This window comes from Marmota marmota, unplaced genomic scaffold (assembly GCF_001458135.2).
Source record: "Marmota marmota marmota unplaced genomic scaffold, marMar, whole genome shotgun sequence".
NCBI lineage: Eukaryota > Metazoa > Chordata > Mammalia > Rodentia > Sciuridae > Marmota > Marmota marmota.
In genome coordinates, this window is record NW_026000240.1 from 3889542 (window position 1) to 3912814 (window position 23273).

At 43.2% G+C, this 23273-nt stretch overlaps 1 protein-coding gene across 22 annotated transcripts in view; it reads right to left on the bottom strand.

The window, feature by feature from the left end:
- Kalrn (kalirin RhoGEF kinase) overlaps positions 1 to 23273 on the bottom strand; it is a 577550-nt gene that overhangs the window by 97015 nt on the left and 457262 nt on the right. For 7 of the 22 annotated variants that reach the window (XM_048794043.1, XM_015486856.2, XM_048794050.1 and 4 more), the window contains exon 1: positions 23139 to 23267. The exons of the other annotated variants lie outside the window; for them this stretch is intronic. In XM_048794043.1, coding sequence (XP_048650000.1) covers positions 23139 to 23223 — 85 coding nt within the window. In that variant the 5' untranslated portion in view covers positions 23224 to 23267. Of the gene's footprint in view, positions 1 to 23138; positions 23268 to 23273 lie in introns of those variants that run through there. 22 annotated transcript variants of the gene reach the window in all.

Below are 23273 nucleotides of genomic sequence, written 5' to 3' on the forward strand. Positions count from 1 at the left end.
AAATATTTAATGACTAAAGAGAAAGCCAAGGTGTCTGTTTATGTGTTACATGGATGAATACAGAAGCCAAGTGGGACTGGAGATCCAGCTCCTGCCCCTTAACCTTGCTGAACCTCAATTTCCTCATCTAGAAAATGGGGAGAGTTTCTACCCACATCTGAAATAACAATACTTACTTAAGGCAATAGTGGAAGGTTGTTATGTGACAATAAACAGCGATGATATGTTGAAGGACAATAAACAGTATTGTGTTACAATACAGCAATGCCTGCTGCAGCAGTGCCCTGGGGGCCTCAGGCCTACAGGACAGCCAGCCCTTGTCCTCTGCATCAGCCCTGCTCTGAGCAGGCCAGAATGGGTCCTCCCTCCCTTCCCTCCAAGGACAGCAGCTCAGGGAGAAGGTGCTCCTCCCTGCAGCTCCCTGACCCTTACTCTGTGGTAACGTGCTGCTCCTCAGTCACAGATGCAGAAGCAGATCCTGGCTAGTGCAAACACACACACACTTGCAGGCATGTTTGACAGGTGTGAGTACGTGGGTTAAATGACACCCTCAGAAGTGCCATGAACTCAAGTGGGAGACCCCAGAACCATCAGGCTCGCACAGAAGAGGGGATTTATCTGATTCATAACACTTTCCACCTGTTTCTTATGTCAGAGTTAGAAAAGTACTTCATGATCTCAACAAAAATACTTTGGTGAATAGAAAGACTTCAAAAATAACACATAGTCATTATAAGAAAAAGTGAAAGAAATGAAGTGTTTGTATGTGTAAAAAGAATATTTGTGGAATTAATGAAGTAAAACTCAGCCCAGGTGACCCTTCTTTAGCCACTGACCTGCTAGATAAGTCTCAGGGACCCAGAGGGCCTTCCATGGCAGGTGGACCCCTAGCTCCAAACTAAAAGGACTGTGTGGTACAGTCTGAGGAGCACTGGGCCCCAGCCAGAACACAGGTGTGGTTCCCAGCCTCACTGCTGAATGCAGTATGATCTAAGCCCCAGTCTGATGGGTTCCAAAGTACTCATCTGTTCAAAAGAAGAACAGGTCAACATCCTCTCTACCAGCCCTTTCTGCTTTAAGCCTTGGAGATAAAGAAGATTCAAATATGAATTCTGGGCAGATTTTGAGACACTATTATTCTGAGTGGGGAGCACTATTTCAAATCCCAATCTTGATCCCCATATCTCAGGCAGACCTGCTGCAGAGAAAGCAGTTTCCAGAAGCCAGAGTTGGAACCTGAGCAGGAGAGGGGCAAAAACACAGGGTCTGCTGGCCAACAGGAGAGAAGGCAAGAAGGGAGGAGGCACGCTGGATGGTTTCTGTTGACTTCCAGCAGCGCGTCCTGGGTTCTTGGGCCTGGGCTCAGCTGCCCTCTAATTATAACCACCCCCACTAGATAGGCAGGGCAAGGGCTTAGTCCCCAGGTAGCTCTTCATGATCCTTAAAAACCCACCACCTATTCCAGAGACCTATAGTGTATAAATTTATAATAAATATTTAAAGGTTGCATGAAAGACTATACATTTGTAAAACTGTAGGAAAATGCTTAGATAACATTTAGTGAAAAAAGCAAGACACAATATCGAGTATAAAAACTGAACAAAAATGCACATGGTGGGGAGGGTGGAGCATATGCTTGGGACATTCGAGGCCCTGGATTCAATCACCAGCACCAAAAAAAAAAAAAAAAAAAAATCAGTTAATTAAATTAAACACATATAGAAAAAAGACTGGACTGGAAAATAAGTAAAGTCAAAGTCTCTAGGACCATAGGTAGTATCCTTTCCTTACTTTCCCCTATATTTTCTAAATTACCTGCTATAAGTAAATACTATTGCTTTAAAAATATCTCACACACAAATTCATGCTCATAAGATTTCATGCAATAGCTTGGAAGATTATAGGGCAGTAAGTCTATTTTCTTCCAACTTCTTTCCAGTTATTTCCCCACATTCCAATTCTACTCTCCTACTTAGAAGTAACCATATGATTTGGCCTATACCTCTCCGGCCATTTTCCATGCATTCAAGAGATACTCGGTTTGGTCTTGCACCAAGTATTTCATGCTATAAAGCTGAATGGTTCTGTATGGATTTATTCTCACTTAACGAGTGGGAGATCTTCCCAGGTCTGTGCATACTACTCCACAGAGAACTGATTCCACAATCATTCCCCTACTGAAAATGATGAGAACTGCCCATCTTCTTGCTTGCTATAACAGAAATTCAGTAGAACACCCTGAGGGAGAAATTCTTTAGGGTACAGTCCAAGAAGTGGTATTGATGGGTCCAAAGACACACATTTTCAATGTTTTCTCATGGTGCTAGGGACTAAACCCAGTGCCTAATACATGCTAGACAAGTCCTCCACCACTGAGCTACATCCCAGCTCTCACATTTTCAGTTTTGATAGATTCTATCAAATAGCCCTCCAGAAAGATTATTTCAGTTTATATCCTATCAGTAAATGAATGTCTATTTCTCTCTGCCTTGACAATACTTTTGCCAATCACTAAGAAGTGTGAAAAATAATCTTATTGTTTTTATTTGTAAATAGTAATCAATATAGTTGTATAATATTAATATTCTAATGTTAAATGTAATAATAGTGATTTTTTGATTATTACCTTTTCAAAAGTTGATTCCCTTTTTTAAAAAAAAGTCTTGCTTCTTTATAACTTTTGGCCATTTTTCTGTTGGGTTATAGGCTGTTTTCTTATTGATTTATAAAAATGCTTTATGTATTCTGGATATTAATCTTTTACCTATCATGTAGGTTGCCAGTATTTTTACTAGTCTGTCATTTGTTTTAACTTCCTTTATTAGTGTCTACATTTGCCTGAAAGCCATATGGAAGTTATTTTTATGTATAATATGATTTAGGGATACAATTTACCTTACTTGAATGTTAGGAAAAGATGATAAAGTCGAAACTTTAAAGAACTCTGTTTCATATGTTTTATATTTATATATGTCTTTTAAGCTTTCCCTTTCTGGTAGGGTGGGGGTGCTGGGGATTGAACTCAGTGTGCTCTACCACTGAGCTACACCCTCAAGCCTGTTTAATTTTGAGATAGGATCTCGCTTAAGTTGCTGAGCCTGGCCTAGAACTTGCGATCCACCTGCCTCAGCCTCCTGAGTCACTGGGATCACAGATATGAACCACTGTGCCTGGCACTTTTCATATTTTATAAATGACATTTATGGGATTTTTAAGGAGACAAGACTATGAGAAAGGATGAAGAAGTCTGTGGCATATCTCACAGCCTGGGCATTTTCATAACATGGTGAAGGTGCTGCCCTGCACGGGCACTGAGCTTGTCAGACAGGTAAGGAGTGTATCTTTGGCTCTTTAGTTCCTATGCTCCTCTGTATCACCAACAAGGACCTCCTTCTAAGACTGGAGACACTTTAGTCTAACTCTCACTTAAGGCCAAAATTTAAGGACCTAGGAATGCCTCAAACAAGGTCAATATGCTAACTACTCCAAAGCACAATTCCTCATGTGCGTAAACTCCTATCACGGTGATTTCAACTTTGTTTTTCTTTTCTTCATCTTCTTCTTGTCCTTCTTTTTTGCTGCACTGGAGACTAAACCCAGGGCCTCACACAAGGTAGGCAATGCTCTACCTACTAAACTACATCTCTAATCCCCAGCCTTTTAAAATTTTTTATTATTGAGACAGGCTTCCTAAGTTGCTGTGGTTAGCCTTGGACTTGCAATCCTCTTGCCTCAGCCTCCCAAGTAGCTGGGATTGTAGGTGTGTGCTACCCTGTCTGGCACTTGTGCTTTCTACAAGTGTTGGTTCAGTATATTTAGGTTTGACAACTATTTGCTGAATGAATGCATGAATATGTTATGTCAAACCTTTAGTCCATTCATGATGGGGATAATGTGAAGGAGCTGGAAGGATCTGAGACAATATAGGAGGGTAAAGTTGGTGGTTAACCAGAAGTTTTCTAGTAAAGCCCTGGGAAAGGTTCTAGAAGCTGTGGCAAGGACAACTGTGTGGTGTGAGTCTGGGGCAGAGGGAATCTCACACCTGGGTAAAGGAAGGGGTGGCACTAGAGGCAGATCCCACTGCCACTTTGCCTTTAAGTGTTCTAACAAATCACACTGCCACGGATTAGGCACAGGGGCTTTAAAAGACCCCTGGTGCTCAGTCACCTTTACCAAATAGATGACACCTAAAAACCTAAGAAATTGAGTCAGAAACTGACATGGTACCAATGTGGCACTTTTAGTCACTGTGGCTCTGAGGGGTAGAGCCACAAGGAATCACCTGCAGGGTCTCACCCAATTCCTCCAGTACAGTGGCCATGGAAGTAGTAGAGAGCTGACTGATGGAGGGGTCTGTACTCGGGCAGGGAGAGGCTGTACTCACGTCCCACAGCCATCACCCCCCCGAGCAACACCAGGGCAGGTGGAGAGGTGAGGAGCGCTGGGATGGCAGGGAAGTGTATGGGGTCTGTTATCAGTTTATGTTCCTTATGTTCTTGTCCTTTTTGGCTTTTATTGTAACTTGTTTTTCCTAATTATAAAAATAATCCTTGGGCTGCGGATAAAGAGCACTTGCCTAGCATAAATTCTCTGGGTATGATCCCCAGCACTGCCAAAAAAAAAAAAAAAGTCATCCTCATTGCTAGAATTTTGGAAAACCAAAAGAGTTTACATAATCCAATTTTAAAAGTCACTCAGAATCCTTCCATTTAGCATATTTGGTAAATTTTCTTTTCATTTCTTTTTTATCTTTTTTGGGGGGAAGCTAGGAAGAGGGAGAACTTACTGGGGATTGAACCCAGGGGTGTTTAACCACTGAGTCACATACTAGCCCTTTTTAAATATTTTGTTTAGAGACAGAGTCTTGTTGAATTTCTGAGGCTGGCTTTGAACTCAAGATCCTCCTACTTCAGCCTCCTGAGCTGCTGGGATTAGGTATGTGCCACTGTGCCTGGCTTACCCACTTTTAAATGTACAATTCAGTGCCACTAAGTACATTTACAATGTTGAATAACCATTAATGCTGTGAACACCTACCTTTATATGCTAACCTTTCCTGAGAACATACAACATGCCAGGCAGGCTAATCATTCTACTGCCATTTTTGTCTAACATTTAAGTACCCCATGTACATGGGTGTGAGGGTTATTCCCATTTTACTGAGACTGTGACATTAGAGGTTTAGTTCCCCATTATGGATCACAAGGCCAGTAAATGACAGAGCTGGTATTCAAACAGGTCTGGAGGTATCCAAAATCTACACTCTTATATAGTTTTGAGTCATATTTGGATCAAGAACCACAGGAGGATGAGCTTTTTAATGTACCTATTATCTCTCTCTTTCTCTACACACACACATACACACACAAATGATGTTTTAAAATATCTGGTTCAAATTTTGAGTTAGGAAAAGGTCTGAAATATTTCTAATCCAATATACTGAAAATTGCCCAGTACTCATTCTCTTTATTTAATGGGATAATTTATTTTAAGGCTCATAAAAATATTTATAGGGCTTTCAGGAGTTCTTCTGAAACCTTCACCTCTGAAATCTATTTTCTACCATTAAAGCACCTCAATTTTTAAATCTAATGTCACAAGGTTATGCAGAAATGACTTTTATGGTTTGGGAAGAGAAATATAGTCCAACAGTGGTATCCAAAATGGCTCCTGCCGGGGCTCAAAGGATCAGGGAGCTCTACTCCCCACTCTGGAAACACAGTGCTCTAACCACAGAATGAGCCTGAAACAAAGGAGGCAATTCTGGCCAATATGAGGGTTCTTACTCTGTGGTATTTTAGTCTTCCACCTATATGTCACCCCCAATTGTTTCAGAAAAGGGATCTCTTAGTGACAGAATCCAGGTTAAAGGCATAGAACGCACCTACAGTTTTATGTTCTTTACGGTAGTGAAGGCTCTGAGGAAAACCTTCTCAAGTAAGACCAGCAGGCTCCACCTGGTGCCTTTGTTCCTGGCTCGGATGCTGTGTTATTGCAGAGAAACTGCAGGGAAAATCACCTTCTTCATTTCCCTCCTTTTACCCCCAGGGAGTTCAAAGTCAAAAGGAGGTAATGTTTATTTTAAAGCAGAGGAAACCAACAGACCCGCAGATGAGCATACTTTGAGTATCCATGCTGTGCGTGCATCCCAAAGAACAGACACAGCCTAAAGGCCACTCTCATCTGGGAGAACTTGACCCCGGCATGTTGGCCAAGGCCATGGGCAGAGCCAGGGCTGGAAGGAAGGATGGCTGCTGAAATGTCTCAGGGAGAGAGATGATACCTTCAGCTGCCTGAGGGGCTCCAGGAAGTAAAATTCACCACTCTCATTAGGGGAAGTCTGCCCACCCAAGGAAGGATTCAGGAGTGTGGACAGGAGGGAGTGTGAGTTGGTTGCTGCTGCCAAGGCTACCTGGAGAAGGCAGGTAAAACTCACAGGGTTCTGGGGAGGCTGTGACGGCTTGAAGCCGCCTCCTCAAGAGAGTCAATACTATTTTAAGAGACAAACAAGTGTGACTGTGGTTAAAGATAATCACAGTCAGATGTTGGCAAAAGTAGACAAACATTTCAAGGCCTCTGCTATTTAGGGTAGGAAAGTGTGTGTGTGTGTGTGCCAGGCAATGCTTATGTTAAGAGCTTTGGCGGCACAGGGTTTATACGTACAAATAAAATTAATACCCCATAGAAGAAGCTGCTTCTGGAACTGCTAACCTAGTCCATGGTGAAAAGGACACAAAATAGAAAAGTGTACCAGAGCAATAATGAAAAACACAAAAGAACTTGATCCAAGAATTAGAATGAAACAGGCAACAGGGGAAGGGAGGGAGAAGCAGCCAGCACTGAGCTTATCAACTGCAGGCTCTTTAACCTCTCTGGGCCTCAGTCTTCTCACCTGTGAAAAGTGTGGGCTGAATCTCCCAAGCTGAAGACCCACAGACACGATGGAGGCACATCAGAAATTGTTATGCATTCATCATTCCTGGGCACACTGCACATTCGCCCAAGGTTCTATGTCCTTCCTCATGCTGTTACATTTGCCTAACTTCTTAGTTGATGAAAATCCCTCCTGATCTTCAAGACCCAGCCTACCTCCCCTCTTCATACGACCTGAATACATCTTTCTCCCCCATCTAGAAGAAGGGCTCCTGCTGTCCTCTGAGTACTGCAACAGAAGAGGCAGAGGGGTTTCAGTTGTCCTTAAACTGAAGTTTCTCATCAGTCTTAGGATGATATTTATCTTAGAGGTCATCTTCTGGCTGTCTCCCCAGCAGCCACGTGCTCCCTAAGATTACCCCAGGTTTTACAGCTTTGTGAGTTGAAACCCTGTCTCATCTCGACCCTGAGCCCAGGGCAAGTCCTACAGTAACCTGAATATTTCACTCCCTGGACCATGGGAATTAATACAGCACAGGGATACGACCCAAATCAGGGCAGAGAGCCAAAAGGAAAGTCAATCTGGGGTCTTCAGACTTTCTCCCTCCCACTGAAGGCCTGCACATGATTCTTATTATTGCAAAAAGTCTAATGTAAACTATAAGTCTAACCAATAGTACATTTACCAAAATGTCAATTTTCTTTTTGGGGGTGGGTGGGTGGTGGAGGTAAAAGTGATAAATGCAGATAGGGAATACGAGAAGCTGTGATCAGCTGCTGACAGAACAGAAATGTCTAAGCCATAATTGGCAGGTCAGATACTTACCAGACATGGCAGATAATTGTAGTAATTAAAGGAACACATCCAAGATATTCAACTTTGAACACAAATACAGGGTAACGGCACCCATGAAACCCATAGATCATATGAAGGTCCTCACTAGTGACCTGCTGAAGAACTCTTTAAGAACCCAACATGTTGGCCTTGAGGAGTGAGGAGGCCTTTCATCTCTTTCTTAATAAAAACTATCACCCTGAATCAGCCCTAGGATCTACCAGATCAGCAACTTGTTTGGAACAGGGACATTCTAGAGGCTTAAAAACTGGGCAAAAGCCAGCAGTATGAGGCCTGGGTTTTAAGTCTGTTTTCCTCAAAAGCTTTGAGAAATAGTCACTAATTCACCCCATGATACTTAATGGCTCATCTAAAACTCTGGCCTATAAGACACAGGCATGTCTGACCATGGGAAGAACATTACTGCTCCCAAGCTAGAATTTATAGAGTGCATCATATATGCCAGGGAGCCGGGAACTATACGGAATGACACATACACATTTTCATTTTAATCCCTCAGGGTTGGATACCTGAATATTTCCAAGTGCACAGATGAAGAAACTGACATAACGATTTTAAGTAACTGACACACAATGCCAGGGTGGGAAAACATCTGATCCTTCCTGATCCATGCTCTGTCTTAGAAATCTAAACTAAAGAGAGAACGGCTTGCAAACAGCTCTAATTTACATTTAAAAAATGACATAAAAGCATCATAGAGCCAACTGGCCCACATTCCCTTCTTTGTCAAGTCCATTTGTCATACTAACTTGGACATTTTCCAACCAGAACCCTGGCTGGCTCCAGAAGCTTTGGGGTTGGCCTCTCCTTTCAACTACCAGAAGGACATTTTGGATAGACACATACATTCAAGGCAGCCTCTCCAAACCTGCCTCTAGACTACGTCCAAAATGTCTATTAGAGATCAAACAGGAAAAAGAGAGAGAGTGATTATTACATCTGAGTAATAATCTGATGTCACTCTAAAAATGCTACTGCATGAATTTCAAGGTATAGGGTGCTAAGAGGACTATACATAGAAATTGGAAGTGTGATTAAATCATAATGAGCTAAACTTTACCAATGCAATCTTTTTCAATGCTTATTTTTCGTTTTTAGTACCTGACTTGGTGAAGCCATTCCGCAAACTGGACTTTGGACACTGCTCCTGTCCTGTCTCTGTGCTGTGTATCCATTGATAAAGAAAAAGATACAAACCAGCAGCCCCACAGGGGCTGAAATCAACATAACACAGTGGGCAGATTGTATCTCATAAACCTGGGATCAGTGACTTTGGAATAAGACATAAAAGTGAGCACGTAATTGTGGCATAAGTCTTGGCAAGAAGCCATGGTCATTACAAATCCAGTAGAGTTATGTCATTGATACTTTACAGTAGGAGGAATCTGAGAGGGTGGAGAGCTTGGTGGCCATTTTCCAAGGGATCCAGACAAGCTAGGATAAACTCCCACAGTCATCCTCTGGGATGACTATCCTCCTCCCCACTCTGAATGCCTCCTCTTTTTTCCCCCAGGGAAGCCTTGCCCACCTTCTCTTTCAACATTCACACATACACACACCTTGAAAACTCCAGCCCTGAATCTGGTCTTGCAGCCCCGCTTGCATAGCTGGCAGAAGGGTCATAGTTAAATTTAGACCTGAGCACCTCACTGGGCATGAGCTAGGGCACAGGCTGTATGAGGAGATCTGGATTCCCTCTGGAAGAGCTGGGTGCTGACACTCTCAAGTGGGACACTATTTGATGGTTAGACTGAAAGTTCAATTGGGAAGAAGGTGGACTTTCTAAAGCAAAGCTCAAAGAAATAGAAACTTAAACACCAGAATGGTTAATACATACTTTACAAGGCTACAGAGATCTTCTGCTTTCAAAGTGTAACCCAAGTGAACCAACAAGATTCTCTTGGTTTTCATAACTCTTTGTAGAGGGAGAACTGGACAAGATTGTAGAGGAGACTGCTTCCCCCCATATCACAGAAGCAGGTCTAGAACATTGCCCAGAGACAGACACCCAGACTCAGATAATACCTGTCATGGGGTCATGATTAGTGTGTCACCTCATAAGGCCATAGCTGTGGACGGCAAGACCTCGAAACAGGGATAAGGACCAAGTAGGAAGGGCCAGGTGGGTAATGGTGAATGGAACTCTGGTCCTATTCATTCAGATCACAGCGTCAAGATATCTAAGAAGGGGCTCTGGTCACATGATAATTGTTCTACAGGGACTTGGGTTCTAACTTAGGAAGTAAGGGTCCTAGCAATGATGCTTTGTGGCCAGAGTACAGGAGCTTCAGACTTTTGTAGGCAAAGAAAGCTACATGAGTTTTTATTGTTTGTTTTGAGATGGGGCCTCATTATGTTGCTCAGGCTGGTCTCCAATTCCTGGCTCAAGTGATCCTTTTGCCTCAGCTTCCTGAGTAGGTGGTAATACAGACATACCACAGGGGCTCCTGAAGCAAGCCAGCAGCAAGCAAGGTGCTAAAAACTGTAAATTCCATAAAGCCACCTGGCTTTATGCATCTTTTACATGACTTCCCTCATTGCTTATGGTTTGGATCTAGAGTATCTGCTAGAAAGCTCATCATTGAAAGCATGATCCTCAATGCAGCAAGGTTCAGAAGTGGGGCTTTTAGGCAATGATAAGAGTTCTGTTCTCTTCAGTGAATTAATCCATTTGCAAGATTAACCCATTGATACCTGAATGGACTATAAATTGTAATTGTAGGCAGGTGGGGTGTGCTTAGAGGAGGTAGGTTACTGGAGGTGTGGCTTTGGTCTGTATCTGTTCCTCCCTCTCTCTTTCTCTGCCTTGTGGCTGCCATGTGCTGAGCAATTTCCCTTCACCATGCCTTCTGCCATGATGTTCTGCCTTACCTTAGGCCCAGAGCAATGGAGTTGGCTGACCATGGATTGAGACCTCTGAAAATATGAGCCAAAATAAACTTTTCTTCCTCTAAGTCTTGTCACATATTTTGGTGTCAGTGATGCAAAGCTGAATAATACACTCATGTTCTCCCACAATATTTAGCAAAACTTTTCAGAAAGATTCTTTAAACTTGGTCCAAAATGCAAACTATACCTACCTGGAGCCAGAAGAGCAGTAGCAATAAGACTCTTGATATTTATATCGCTTTCTCAGACAGAATCCTTGCTCAAACCAAATCTAATCTCTTCTCCCTCCCCACCAGATATTCTCAGAGTGTCCTCTTTTCCCTCCTTGAGAACACTGAGAAAGTGTGTATGAGAAAGAGGAGAAGAGGAGGGAGAGGGAGAGGGAGAGGGAGGGAGGGAGATAGAGATTCCTGCTATATGAGAANAGGGAGAGAGGGAGAGGGAGAGGGAGGGAGGGAGGGAGAGAGGGAGAGGGAGAGAGAGAGAGAGAGAGAGAGAGAGAATGTGTACTAGCTCAAACTATAGCTCTCTCTACACTGTAAGCTTATAAGGGTAGCACCTTGTTCCATTTTGATTTCTGATTCTAACCCAAGTCTTAGAGGAATCATCAATAATCAGGAGTCAGGAGACCTCAGCCAAGAGAACTCTGGCAGCCACAGACCTTGCTGGGCCTCTGGGACGGCTTCGTGGGACTCTGATTAGACTGGAAGGCTCTGGCTGTCCAGACCTGGCTACAGATCAGCCTTGACCTTCCATTTGTCCTGGAAGATCTTCCATCTGTCCAAGGAAGCCCCTTGGGAGGTATCAAGAAAGCCTTCTGGGCTTGGGTGGATTTCTAGGCTTGTGAGACATACCCTGATGTCATCAGGACCAGCTAGATCCAGCTCTCAGCTCTAGGTTCTGGGATTCAAGTTGTAATCTCAGATGCACTTGGGCCTCTAGAGTGGTAAAAGTCCCCAGAATCCCTCTGGACATCTGTAAACACCAAATGCAAGTGGTCACTGTGGAATAAATTTCTAAAAGATCAAATGTGGAAAGATGGTTAAAGCATAGTTCAAGGAACTGGAGAAAGATACTGGGTCCCTACTCTCCTAGATTCCTTCCAAACATCTGGGTCTTCCCATCAGCTTGATCCACTCCCTATGCTCCCAACCAAAAGGGCAAAATAACATCTCCCCTATGAAGACACAAGTAATTTACTACAGATATCACAATATCATTTCCCTTAATAACCATTAAAAGTAGAAATAAGAGGCTGAAGTTAGTTTTTATATATGCACTTAACTCAGTACCTGTAAAATACAATCATTTCAACATGTAAACAATATAAAACTTAAGATTTTTTTTTGGTACCAAGTCTTTAAAATCCTTTTCAGTCCTTAATAGCCATGTGTGGCCAGTGGCTACTGGACTAGCCAGCAGAGATCTAGAAGGCAGCTCTTACCAGCTTCCTCTGTGGTTCCCTGAATGTCCCCATTGCTTTACTCACATGAAATCCTCAGCCCTTTAAAAACCCCTTCCTGTTCTTTAGTGTACAGGGCAAACTTGCGTGTCCCCTGGGAACTCCTCTTGGATGACCCCAGGTCATTATGCTTCCATTGGTAGTTTAGCCAGCAATCAGGTAGAAACCTATAGCATTGATCACTCTCTTCAGTAATTAATTTTTTGTTTGTTACTACTGTTTCATACTGTGGCACAGCTCACAATTTGGACTGTAAGATCTTTGGGTGCATGGAAGCTTCTTTAATTTTCTCCCTGCCATACCATACTCAAATATTTGGGTATGACACAAAAAGTGCTTAGCTTAATTTCTTTTATGATTAAGAAACTAAGGAAGCTGCATATGGTGGTGCTCATCTGTAATGCCAGCTACCAGGGAAGCTGAAGCAGGAGGATGGTAAGTTCAAGGCCAGTCTGGGAAACTATGCAAATTCTATTTTAAATTAAAAAATTAAAAGTGGTGGGGATGTAGCTCCTCAGTAGAGCACTTGCTCAGCATGTGAAAGGCTCTTTATTCAATCCTTAGATTGAACCTAAAAAATAGAATAAAGAAAAACCAAATCTAATGAAAGCATTTGAATGTAAGAGTGGCACAGTCCACAGAGACTTCTAGGTACTCATGAATAACAATAATCCAATACTTTCCCAGCACCATGTGCCAGGTCTCAGTGATTTACATATGTCAACTCATATTTACATATGTCAACTCATATGCAAAATCCCATGAATAGACTGCATGAGCATCTCTAATTTCCAGATGAGGAAACTGATGCACAGTTTTTGTAACTTACATGAGGTCATACAGATAAGTAGCAGAGCTAAAATTCACATTCATTCTGGCTTCTGAATCTAAGCTTTGAATAATCGTGATATATTGCCTCACAATCCAGAACCACAAAACAAATCTATAGATATTTTTATACTACACAGTTTTTTATATTCTCAGCCAGGGTATTTATTCATATAAAAAGAATTAAATTAATTCAGAAAATGTAAACAGAAGCAAACTGTTGTAGAGACATGACATTCCTATCCCAGAGGATGTTTCTCATAAATTCTCCTAAAACAAAAACAGTGCACCCTTTCTTTCAGAGGGTGTGAAACTGGGGGTGACTGGCAACAAATGAGTCTTCAAATTCTAAATGTTCTCTGATTCAGTACCCCCATTTCTAGGAATTTAACCTAAGGAAGAAATTGTGTATGTGCCAAGCCAACTATACAAGTGACTATTACAATATTATTTATAATAGCAAAAATTGGAAACCACCCAAGTAAAGAGATTGACTAAATAAGAACAAATTGTATTTACACATGATAATCTGTGCATCTAAAAGTATGCTGATAAATCAGCTCTTTGGATCAGAGAGCCTTGACTTGCATTGTTGGGTGACTGTCTTTTTTTTTTTTTTTAATTTCCTCCATGTATGTTAATGTTATTTGAGCTATTTCTTAACCAAACATTAGAAACTGATGGTCAATCATCTTAGAACATAGCTTATGGTTCAACAAGTATCACATCTTGTTTACTTTTTTCCTTCCATAATGGGCCCTTCTTTTTTATTTATCTCTTGAAGTGTCACACAACATAGAGACAACAGAAATATCTTCTTATTTTGTTACATTTGTTTTCACTATTTTCCAGCACTTCCAACTGTAGGGGGATTAAATGATACAAATTCTACCTATTCTCAAGGTGATTATGAAGGGTAGAGAGGTGCTGGAAATGAAAGCATTTTGCAATCTATGAAAGTTAAAAAGATGTCATTGTGATGATGATGATGAAGAAGATGATAATTATGATGATGCAGATGATGATTGTTCTAATTGGTTTTTCTTCTGTTTCATCTTACATACCCTTATGTGTAATTAAGGTTCTTTGTAAATCAGTATTGATACTGATCAGTTGTTATAGCCAAATAATAAATCAGTTGAATTCTGAGTAATATCTACATTTAAATACACTTCTTTCCAATTAGCAGTTTCAGAGGTCTCAGACCATGAGGACCAACTCCATTGATCTGAGCCTGAGGTGAGGGAGAACATCATGGCAGAAGGATATGGTGCAGGAAAGCAGCTCAGGACATGATAGTCAGGAAGCAGAGCTGTTTGGTGAGTTTCATGGTATGAACACTACTATCAAGACCAATCTTAAACTACCAGTGGTTGAATAATTTGTTCTCAAAGTACTGAATATTTAACAATCCCTCTCCAAGATGAGCTGCTCCAGTGCACCACTGAATGCATCCATTAAAACAATGTGGAAGTTGTGCACTATGTTAAATGAAGAAACTTTGTAGCACTATTATATAATATTTCTGAAAACACACACACACACACACACACACACACGGAAAAAAAAGACCAGCAAGATCTGTTCAAAATATTAATGTGTTATCTCAAGATGATGACATTTTATCTTCATTTCTCTGTATTTAAAAGTTTTTCCCATTGATGCATGATTTTTAGACAGAAAAAAATTAATCAAGGCTTTCTTTCCCAGTTATAATAATTTAATGACCTATTTCCCAAGGTATGTCTCAAAGAAAAGAAAAATCCCAGAATCTGCTCAGTGAGATCAGCTACACAATTAGAAGGCACCATATGACCAAGAAGAAGAGGGGAGGGGTAAACCCTGTAGCACTGACAGATCTCTGGAAGCAGAGGGTTACACCCAGTAAATCCCACCCCTGCAGAGAGGAAAGGTGAGGAAGGTGAGTGGAGATACTCAAACCCCAGGACAAGAGTCCATCTGTCTATATACTCTGATCCTGGAAAGATCTGTTTCCTAATCCAAGGCTCTTCCTCATACCTTCCCACCAATCTTTTAACCACTACATTAAACTTATACCAACAGTTGTCACATTTCATTGTCTGCAATGAAATGCTTGACAGCCATCAAAAATAACCTGGAAATACATCTACAAGATATTCAGGAGATTAAGTGAAACCTATTTCCAAAGCAGTAGATAAACCTAATTACATTGAAAGGATATAGTAAGTGGTTAAGCAGTGGTTGTTTGTAGGTGGTTAGGATTATGTTATTATGATCTTTTGTTTGCCTAACTTTACTTTATTATTTTTAGTTATAGGTGGACACAGTATCTTTATTTTATTTTTGCGTGGTGCTGAGAATTGAACCCAGTGCCTCACGCATGCTAGGTGAGCACTCTACCTCTGAGCCACAACCCCAGCCCCTGTTTGCCTAACTTTTGATATTTTTCCTGTGGTCAGCACAGTTTGCCTTAAGAGTAAGGAAAGGAACTAAAAGCAATGTAATCTTTAGTGAGAAGATGCAAAGATTTTCCCCTTGCTAGGCCCTTGACCAGCAAGCTAAGGAAGGAACCTCACATAGATGGTTCCTACTCCCACCCCACCCCCAGCTGGTGAAAGTGAATGGCTAAGGCCTCCACACTGCTCAAAACAAGAATTCCCCAGGGAGCAAATGGCCTTCCGTTACAGAATGCTTTTTCTTGCTGGAGTTGGGGGAAGGGAGAGGAAGAAAAGCAAAGAATGGAGAGAGAGAGAGAGAGAGAGAGAGAGAGAGAGAGAGAGAGAGAGAGAGAGAGAGAAAGAGCAAATCAAAATGAGAAAGGCCTGAGCATTATTAAAGGGGGAAAAAAAAAAAAACCTGAGAGGAAGTCTCTTTTCTTTCCAAGACAGTAACACTAAATCTGTGGTTCTCACATTTGAGCATGAGCCACAGCCACCTGGAAGGCTTGCCAAATCACAGGTTGCTCTAAGTACCACCCCAGTGTGCACCATGGTCCTGGGTGACCACACTTTGAGAACTTCTGCTCTACAGCATTCTGTCAGTGGAGAGACAGGAGACTTTCATGGTATACCAACTAGCTGTGAGACTGGGATGCAAAATCTGAGGCAGAGGCAAGAGTTTTCAACATGGAGGTTTGGTTCTCCTTTGGATAGGGAGATAGCATCCCTTTATCCACGGGGGCACTACGAAAAGTTCTAATGGAGGGAGGAGAGAAACTGAGAACATCCTGAGAGCCTACTCCACACCAAGTGGTGTGAGAGAAGCGCATGCCAACACCACCCAGTCCCAGGGAAGAGCAGATCACCCGAAACAGCAGTGCTTGACAGGCACTATTTCAGCCCAGTGCAGAAGGAGGTTCCCTTCCTCTCAATTTGACAGTTTCCTCACTGTGGTCACCATGAGGGCAAGCAGAATGTGGAAGAACCTGTTTAGAATTCTGATCTTTACTCCTTTACCTGGCAAAAAGTCACCTGGCAGCTTCCTAAGTGCCTCACGGGTGTAACCAGGGTTACCCTCCTTCCAGGAAGCAGAGTACAGGAGGTTGTGTCAACCTCAAGAAATGAAAAGATGTGCCCCATTAGTCACAGCATAGACCAGGCAGGGAGCCAAGACACCCATGTCCCTCCTTTATGAGTGATACAGAAGACACTGGCCAAACTTAGTGAAATATCCAGAACCTCAGGGGTTGGAATAACAACTGGTGGTGGGGGGGGATGGGTTGTAATTTTTTTCAGCAAAACAGTTTGAGAAGGACCAGCAAGGCCTCACACATGAAGAATGTGCAGCAAATGTGGGCTAATCTAAGTTGATTGCTAGCCAAAGTCAAGGGGCAGGCAAGAAAGCGACAGGCTTTTTATATAGTGTAGGTTCTCAGGATATAAGCTGGTTTAGGGTGCAGCTTGGTGGTAGAGTGAAGTTACTAATGGAGGGAGGGGAGAATTAAGAATTCCATTGATCCTCAGCATGAAAACAAACAAATGCTGTATCTATTCTCCAATTCTCAAACCTTGTATTCTCCCTCAAGAGGACAACTTGGGGATGCTTAGGCTTCTTGCCAGCTTCTGTTTTTTTTTTTTTTTAATTAAATGGAGTGACTATGATACTCCCAGTGTTATGTACTTTAAAAATTGGTTTAATTTAAAAAGGGGGTGGGGGATGACAAGCTTTCTTCCCCTACAGTGACAACGCTGCTATACTGAGGCAGAGTTGACAGTGGTTTGAGAAAAGACCCTTAAGTCATTTAGGAGCTTATATTTATAGTATCATCATGTAGAGGACCCACAAATACTTAGTTGGGAGTCTCTTTGGGATTGGGTCTATGTGTAGAATTACTGTCATAATTAATAACAGAATTTTCAGAAAGTACTTGACATGCCTGGTGCTATGCTAAGTCCTTTAAAGACATCACCTTAACCAATCCTCACAACAGCCCAACAATTCCCATCGTCTCCCAGGGACCTTGTGCAGGGCTGGTATGCAGTTGGCACATAAACATCTGTCAAGTGCATTAAAACATTGTGTGTTACATAAAAACCAGGGACAATCCAAGATGGAATGATAGGAACGTATTTCATTTATTCATTTCCACCTGAAAGGGCACACATCAAGAACAGGGACAAGCCAGGTAACGTGGTCTACGCCTGTGGTCCCAGCTACTTGGGAGGCAGGCTGAGGTGGGAGGTTGAGGCGGGAGGCTGAGGCAGGAGGATAGCTTGAGCTTATGAGTTGGAGGTCAGCCTGGACAGCATAGCCAGATGCTATCTCAAAAAAAAAAAAATTATAGGGACAAGAAAGAAAGGAGAAAAAGGGACCTTTTGAATTAAAGTGATCCAAAGAAGAAACATGAATAGGTATTTACTAAGAACCACAAGCACAAACTGCATTGGTACCCACTCTGTCTTCTATGATCTTGGCACAGAAGAGTCCCTTAAAGCAGACCAGTCAGGTCCAATTCCAGTGGCCAGTCAGGCAGTGTAGTCACCCCAAGAACAACAAATCATTCTACAGTCAACACCCAAGCTTCAGCTTGGGGACCGTATCTGCTCGTCAGTGTGGTCAGACTGGCTGTCTAGAGATGCCAACGTGTCTGGGAATAATGGAGTCAAGGAAGGAGCACAGGAAAAGGGTTCTCGTTCCTATCTACTACTAATAGCTGGGTCTCAGTTTCCTCCTTTAGAAAAGGGGACAGATAATGAGTCCTTCCAGTTCTAACTTCCCCATCAGCATTTTCTGCTTGAGAATCCACTCCTACCCCCAGGTTCCAGACCCATGTGTTTTCTGGGATGTCCCTATAGGAGTGGCCAGCCTGGGGTTTGGTCTGAAGGAGAGGGCAGAGCCTGCAGCCACTCACTCACTGAAAGAGAAGCAGTATTTGTAAAAGATGGGTCATATTTTCAGGGCAGAAAAGCACACTATTGAGATTCTCAAAAAGAACATCACAAAATGGAATTCCAATATCTCTGGAGTCAGTCACACCCACAGTATTCATATGGATGGGCTCAAGTGTAAATAAACCCCCAGATGCTCACTTGCTTTTTTACTTTTAAATTCTTTTTTCATAAAAAGAAAAACAGAGTCCTATTTTTTATCTTTTTTGTTCTGAAGTGGGACCCACACCCTGGGACAACATGCCCACAGGATTAGTAGTGATTTTTGGATATTCAACTGTACCAAAGGAGGGCTGTTTGGCTTCAGTTCCTAGTCTCTACTGCACCCCGCTCAAATCAAACCCTCCCATTTCCACTAGGCTACATGAGGCCTGGCAGTTAGTACTATTACTCCGGTAGTAACTGATATCCTGTTACTACTCAATAGTTAACAGAGTTGAGATAGGGGTTGGAGACAGTATGTATATATGGTATGTCTCCCCAGACTCTCCCCAGATTACAGTATATCCCTAGGAGAAAAAGAAAAACTGAGACGTAATGGAAAAACAAATACATACTAATGGCCAACTGAATTCTCACCATTAATAAAGGTACTTCTCAGAAGATGAAGAAATAAAAGGATAGGCATCCTGGTCTCAAGGATTATTGTCCTTTAAAGGAAAGCAACAGAGTGTCACAAGGGTAGCTCATCAAGGTTACCAACACCTTTCTGAAGAAACTTGGTGTCACAATTTCACACATTAAATTCAGTTTATAAAATGAACCATATTAATTTAAGGCCAAGGACAAGACATTTACATCAAGTCATAAGGTTCCTGATTAGGGATTCTGGTGGGACAAGGGAGGAAAAAAAGATGAGGTTGACTTTAAATGCCCAGTGAACCCCTGTGATCTCATCCATACCCTCTGGTGTCAGAGTCAAGCAGGACCTTAACTAACTTTGCTGTGAAAGAACCACAGGCATGTGATCCCAGCACCTCCCCACCCCTGGCCCTCACCTTGGAGATACTCAGACTGATGAACTATCTCAGTGCAAATGTAAAAAACACGATGGCACATGGCTTGGGATCCAAGGACATCAATACAGCAGTAAATAAGTATAAACAAATCCCATGCCCGTGGTGGAGGGGCAGAGGAGGAGGATGATCATGAGAGGCTTTCAAGCAGGACCAGGCTTTGGCTCTGGTCCACACAGTCAAAGTTAATTACAAGTGGACCAGAAAATTGAATGCTCTAAAACTGGCTACAAAGTATAAAGATCAGGAAAACCTCTAGGCTCCATGATCTAAAAAGTCACAAATGCCAGTAGGACACCTAAATTAGCAACTTCTAAGTGAAATTTTCTGTCACCCTGAAACAAGGATTGTGTGTGTGTGTGTGTTTTAACTTTAAGATAACTAAAGAAGTCTTCAGAAGTGACCCACTTCTTCAGACTCAAAGGACAGCCTCACTAGCCAAACCAATCCTCAACTCCCCACAGAGGGTGACAGCAATGATTTATCACCTTTCAGACACACGCATGCCATTACCTCACTTTTGTTGCTTTTCACTTTTCAAAGAGTCAGTTATAAATGTATTTGCCTTCTTTTTCTTATCTATCTCTATTTCTTCTGTATTCCTGTTTTTCAGTTTTTCTCTTCTTCAGGACCATTTTTGAGGTAGGGAAGAAAGACCATCTTTCCTCAATCCCCTTTACCATACCCATTCTTAACAGAACCAAAAAAAATAAAAATAAAAAGGGGAAAGGAAAAACATAAGATAGTCACTGTTTGCTTTTCCAAATCAAAAGACAACTCCAGCCAGAGTGGTGGCACATGCCTGTAATCCCAGCTGCTTAGGAGGTTGAGGCAGGAAGATTGAGAGTTCAAAGCCAGCTTCAGCAAAAGTGAGGTGCTAAGCAACTCAGGGAGACCTTGTCTCTAAATAAAATACAAAATAGGGCTGGGGATGTAGCTCAGTGGTTGAGTGCCCCTGAGTTCAATCTTTGGTATCAGAGAGAGAGAGAGTGAGAGAGAGAGAGAGAGAGAGAAGTCTAACACTACATTCATCTATATTTTCTTCAAATGTGATATTTAAAGGCCACACGGGTACTGTTACTAAATCCTTGACTCAACCCAGTAACAACAACTACAACCACTTATGATTCTCCAGAGAATCCTAGTATGGCTCACTTAGCTTCTTAGTCAAAAAGAACCAGAACATTCCACTTCCTCTTCCTCTTGGTTCCTTTCACTTGTGTCCTCCTCAGATTTTACATGGAGGTCACCTCTACATCCTGAATGACTGGAAGCCAGGCAAGAGCCCTGGACTGGGGAACCACAATAGGGGAGCTCTGACCCACTAGCTCCAGCGTGAAGCTTCTGAAGCAGTAGGAGAAAGCCTGCTCTTAGGAACAGGGTAAGAGGCCAAGTAACCAGCTGCCTGTATTTGAAACAGGGAGTAGGGAGGCTGCCTTTCAATTGCAGTAGGTCTGTAAGACCAGAGAAACTGGTTTAGCTGAAAAGAGGTAGATGGTTCTCTGCTGTGAACACCCTCCACTCCAGCCAACCTCAGACTGTCCCTGAGCCCTTTTCCACCTTGGGGTTGGGCCAGCCTTTTCCCAGAGTGCTGGGGCTCTGGACAATGTGTTGGCACTCAATACAGGCCTTATCTTCTCAGTCAGCTTCTCAATCTATGCCCTCCAGCTGAATGGAGACTCCCATGAACCTACTCTGAGGGAGCCACAGGGAGTGCCAACGCCTCAGATACTCCCTTTCCGCAGGGGCCCCACAACATGCTTCAGATTTTTTGGTATTGGGGATTGAATACAGGGATGCTTTACCACTGAGCTATATCCCCAGTTTCTGCATGCCCCCAGCATATGAGGCAGGGTCTTGCTAAGTTGCTCAGGTTGGCCTCAAACTTGAGATCCTCCTGCCTCAGCTTCCCGAATAGCTGGGATAACGGTGTGCGCCACAGCTACACCCATCTTCAGACACATTTTAGATCTAGGAAAGAATAGAGAGTAAAGCCAGAGTTGGCGAGGATGGACCCACCTTGTTACCCTTCTTTTCCCCTTTGAGCTGGTTTAAACTGCTTTCTTAAGCGGTGGACCTTTTGCCTCCCCTGATCTTCAGCGGAGGGTCAATGGCCTCCCGCACCTCTGCCTCCACTAACCTCCGCTTGCATGCCCCCTCTGCTAGCCAGAGACTGCAGCTGGGTCCCCAGGCGGGGCAGCCCCACCCCCCACCCCTCTTCTGTCAGCCCGCAGCGGGCTGAGGCAATTCACAAAGCTTGGCCAGACAGACCCGGGGAGGAGTACCCTGCTAGGAAGCCAGAGCTACCACATCTGGACCCAGGGACAGCTGCAGGAGCTTTGGATAAGCGCTGCCCGGTCCCCAGGTTCCGCCCAGACAGGAAACGGACTCCCAGGAAATTCTACTGGAAAGCCTTCTCTCCTAAGGCAGCCTTCGGAGCAAACCCACCCACTCAGATTCCCTTTGGCCATTTCCTGCTCCCTCCCCCTTTTACACCCCCTTGCTTGGATTCCCAGCCTAGGTTTCCAAGGTTAGGCTTTGCTAGTTCCTGCCCCCTCAGATCGCTTCTCCATCTGAATTCAGACGTTTAGAACTGGATACTACACAGTTCCAGGCTGTTCTAATTAATGCAGAGATGGAGAGACTCTAATGCTGGGATTATGAACTTTAATGACCTGGGGAAAGGTCCTAGAGATTTAATTAGTTTTTGTAACCATAAATCTGCTCAGGCTGGAGAATTTGTCAAGGCTACGCATTGTTTGTTTGTGTGTGTGTGTGTGTGTGTGTGTGTCATAGAGAAGGGTGAAGGGTCACTTAGATGAAGATTATTTACTAGTAACTCGACCACAAGTTCCATTCGGATGTTACACAGAGGAAGATGGGAAGCTAGAAACTGGGGCACTGTAAATGGGAATGGAGGGAAGAGGCCCCATAGGTGAAACTTTTGAAAGGGGCAAATGTCAAGTAAGAAGCTATGTTCTCACTTCAGAGTGCACAAAAACATTCTTTCTTGTCCACTCTTCCAGCTGAAGTGTTAAAGTGACACTAACGGTGTTAGAGATAACTGTTCCCTCTGTCCAGGAAAGTTCTGCTTTCTTTTTTAGGAGAAGCTATACAATTTATAATCCCCCCTCTGAGATGCTTCTCACCCTCTTGATCTGCAGGCTGCTTTGGGGAAATTGGTTGCTTCCTGCAAGTCTCCTCAACGACATTAAAATTAGCAGAATAATTAAACACAGTCCTAATTGGGTACAAAGAGAGTTCTCAGTTAATTAATGAGCCAACCTCTGGCCCAGTGCTACAAATTCACGCTGGCCTGTGAACGCCCAGGCAGAGAAAACCAAGCTTCAGTCCCATAAGAAAATTGTCACTTGGCAAAAATAGTTCCTGGTGTAGAGACAAGTGTCAAATACATTCTCATAACCAGAAGTCATGTTAGTCTTGGAGCTGAGACCCATATGTAAATGAGCAGAGAAGTGTCCCTCTGCCACTTCTGGGACATTCGCAGCTGAATCCCTCTACTGTACCCTCCCCATTTGCCCACTCCCCGCGCCAGAATATTGGCACCCAGACATCCAAAGTCCCTGGGAAATAATTGCGTCCCCAAACTGCAGCTCCGTATCCAAGTCAAAAATCTCACCAAAAGAGCGCGCGCGGCGTTTTGCCTGGGAAACTGAAATGTACGTGGTTCACAGCAAACCCTCTTTCTTTGCCGCCCCGCGTCCTCCACCCCCATACTCCGACCCCAGCAGCCTCCCACTACGGTTCCAATTCCTCCCTCCCACCCTCCCTCCCAGTCCCACTAGCCAGGCTAAAATGAGGCACCTATGGCAACAGCCACTCACCTCCGCAAGGGAAGCAACAGCAGCACTTAGAAAAGAGCCACCCCAAAGAGGGACCTCGGGTATAAGCTCGGTCGCCGCCCTTCATGCTGTCGCGCGGTCCCACAGTTCCCGCATGGCACGGGCGCCAGCCAGGGG